This window comes from Helianthus annuus, chromosome 11 (genome assembly GCF_002127325.2).
Source record: "Helianthus annuus cultivar XRQ/B chromosome 11, HanXRQr2.0-SUNRISE, whole genome shotgun sequence".
Lineage (NCBI taxonomy): Eukaryota > Viridiplantae > Streptophyta > Magnoliopsida > Asterales > Asteraceae > Helianthus > Helianthus annuus.
The window spans coordinates 20,910,981-20,914,018 of NC_035443.2; the positions used below are offsets into that span (position 1 = coordinate 20,910,981).

Sequence of the window (3,038 nt, forward strand, 5' to 3'; positions counted from 1 at the left end):
GTCAGCCCATCTTAGGAATCCACATCCTCCAACCTATTATCGGACATCATAAGCAAGACTTTCCAACAAAGTTAAGATTCAATAAGCATAAAACAGAAGAAACTTACACATCGAATATACCAACGACCAGGATTAGCTTTCGATTCTGATTGTTTCATCACTGTTTTCGCACCACATGAACATATGATGTCTGAATGTTGAGTTTTGCCCTTCAATCGAAGCACAGATGAAGAAGATGAAGACATGTTCAGGGCACTGATCAGGGGGCAACGAATTGAGGGCAGTGAATTGAGGGATTGAGGGCAGTGATTGAGGGATTTAGGGCAGAACGTTAGCGATTTAGGGCAGGATGAGGATACAACCTATTAATGGGGAAGATGAAGGGTAGTTTGGACTTTTCACTACAAACTAACGGTAACAATAATGGAAACTTGGTCCGGGGGGTAATTGTGCAACATAAGGTTGAACAGTGGGGGGTAAAATTGCAATTATTTCCTTAGGGGGGTAGACATGCCAATGACCCCTAACCTCAGGGGGTAAAATTGCAGTTTACTCAAATAAAAAATAAATTAATAAATGTGTTCTAAAAAATAAATGTGTCCTTGTTACATAATGTTTGTTTCTATAAATATAACAACCATAAACCCTGACGAAACACTAGTTAACACTTAGGCTAACCAGCTGGTTCGTCTCGTGATTAAGGGTTCAATTTCTTTCTCCACTTGCCGACTGCTGGAATCTTGCAAAACAGAACACCGGTGACTCGCCACAAGGAGGAGAATAGGGGGTTCTCCTTGTGACCACCCTCCGGCGTGAGAATAAGTACTGTTCTGAGGAGAATAGTGTGTGTTTTAGGTGAAATAGAGAGAGAGCCGAATGTTAAACCTGAAGGAGGAGTGTCCTATTTATAGCCGAAGGATGAAGGAGGAAGGGAAGGCCTTGCCAGCAGCTACCGGGTGCTAGCTTTCCTACCAAGAGGAATATCCTCTTGGTCTCCTCTGTTGTACTCAAAGTAGTGGATGACGTGGCGCGTCGTTATTCGTCTAGATAGGAGAATTGTAGCAGCGGCTGTCGGCCTGTCCTAGGATTATCTTGCAGGTCCGGCTGGCGTCCGATTACTGGTGACACGTGTTGTCCTTTTTGTCTGGAGGAGCATCTTTTGTGTCAATTGCGATTTCTTCCAGAAGCTTTTAGAAGCTTTAGCTTCTAGAAGCTTCTAGATACGCTCTGCTGATGTAGGCACCACACTGGATAAAAGTGGTGTGATCCCTGCCATGTATGCATGGACTTGGGACCATACCTCTTCAAACCCTTATACAATATATCTAACAGCAGCAGCCACGGGCACAGTTTATTCTTCTCTTTTATTTATCTTCTTTTGGTTCCTCTTAGGTTCATTATCCATCTCCGATGCCATTGTTCCTGCTAATGAAACCTTCAATTACGTCAACGAAGGCCCTTTAGTTATAGATCCCTACGAATCCATTATTTCTGAATACAAATCAACTTACCGTCCACTTCCACCACCACTTAGCTACCCTTTCCGGCTCGTTTTCTACAACATCACCCCAAATGCCTACACTCTCGCCATCCTCATGGGAGTTTCACGTGACCAGTCCCTCATGCGATGGGTTTGGGAAGCCAATCGAGGTAAACCAGTCCGCGAAAACGCCACTTTCTCGTTAGGCTCTGATGGAAACCTCATACTAGCTGAAGCTAATGGTCAGATTGTGTGGCAGACCAATACCGCCAATAAGGGCGTTGTCGGTTTTGCCTTACTATCTAATAGTAACATCGTGCTTTTTGACTCGAAGGGTAACTTTGTCTGGCAAAGCTTCGATTATCCCATCGATACTCTCTTGATCGGACAAAGTCTACGGGTGAGAGGAGGTCCATACAAGCTTGTGAGCAGGCAGTCGGCCGCCAACAATGTTGACGGGGATTATAACTTCATAATCGAGCCTAAAAGACTGGCTTTGTATTACAAGAACAACATGCGCTACTGGTCATCCACGTTCCACAAATTAAATAGAGAAAATGTGACTATTGTAAATGCGACTTTGGTAATTCAAGAAACCGAGTACGAAGAGAACAACTTTACCGCACTTTGGTGTAATCTTCAAAATGATCGTCAATCTTTTGAATTTTCTTTTTTAGATTTGGGTCAAGTTCAGTACAACAGCTCGTTATCATATCTCCGATAGGGCATCGACGGGAACCTAAGACTCTACACTTATCGTGCAAATGTGAGGGGAAACGCGGTGTGGACCTTGTTTGATAGGCACGAGGATGAGGGTGGGATGATTTTCGAAGACGAGTGTCAGTTACCAAATCGGTGCGGCAACTTTGGGCTTTGTGAGGACAGCCAGTTTGTGGGGTGCCCGACGCCAAACGGGGTATTTGCGTGGAGCAAAGATTGTAACACCAAGTCACCGGGATGTAACGCAAGTGGCTTTAGATATTATCAGCTCAAAGGGGTCGATCATTTCACAGTTGAGTATACACCCGGCACGGGGTCAGTGAAAAGGAGCGATTGCGAGAGCAAATGCACGAATGATTGCAAGTGCATGGGATACTTCTATCATACGAATACCTTGAGGTATTGGATCGCTTACGAGCTGAAAACATTGAAAAAAGTCGGGAATTCGACTAGTTCTGCATACATCAAAACGCCCATCTCCTAGCCGTTCGGTTATGTTTTATAACTTGTTAGAAATAATGAAGATCAAGATTTTTGAGTGTTCCTCTTTTTATAATTATATGCTTCCTTTGTGTTTAGTTATTTTGTTGAAATGATATGCTTGTTTCAAATTATATAAGGAGAATATATATATATATAGGGTCAGGATTTAGAGAAAACGGTGAAAAGTGTGAGAATAGTGAGAACGCTTATGGGTCATCCGATCAAAACAATCCATGGACTAGATTGCGCAGTGGCGTTTTCGTAAATAACGATCAATTTTATTATGTGGGACGCGCTTCATTAAGGGTAAAAGGGTCTTTTACCGCTCATATTCAAAACACCAACAAATGATAAA

General features: G+C 43.1%; 1 protein-coding gene across 1 annotated transcript; it reads left to right on the forward strand.

The window, feature by feature from the left end:
* Positions 1–1,274: 1,274 nt before the first annotated feature.
* LOC110944348 (epidermis-specific secreted glycoprotein EP1) lies at positions 1,275–2,684 on the forward strand. Its single transcript, XM_022186009.2, is given in 1 exon segment — positions 1,275–2,684. A coding segment is annotated over 1 exon segment (1,410 nt).
* Positions 2,685–3,038: the final 354 nt, after the last annotated feature.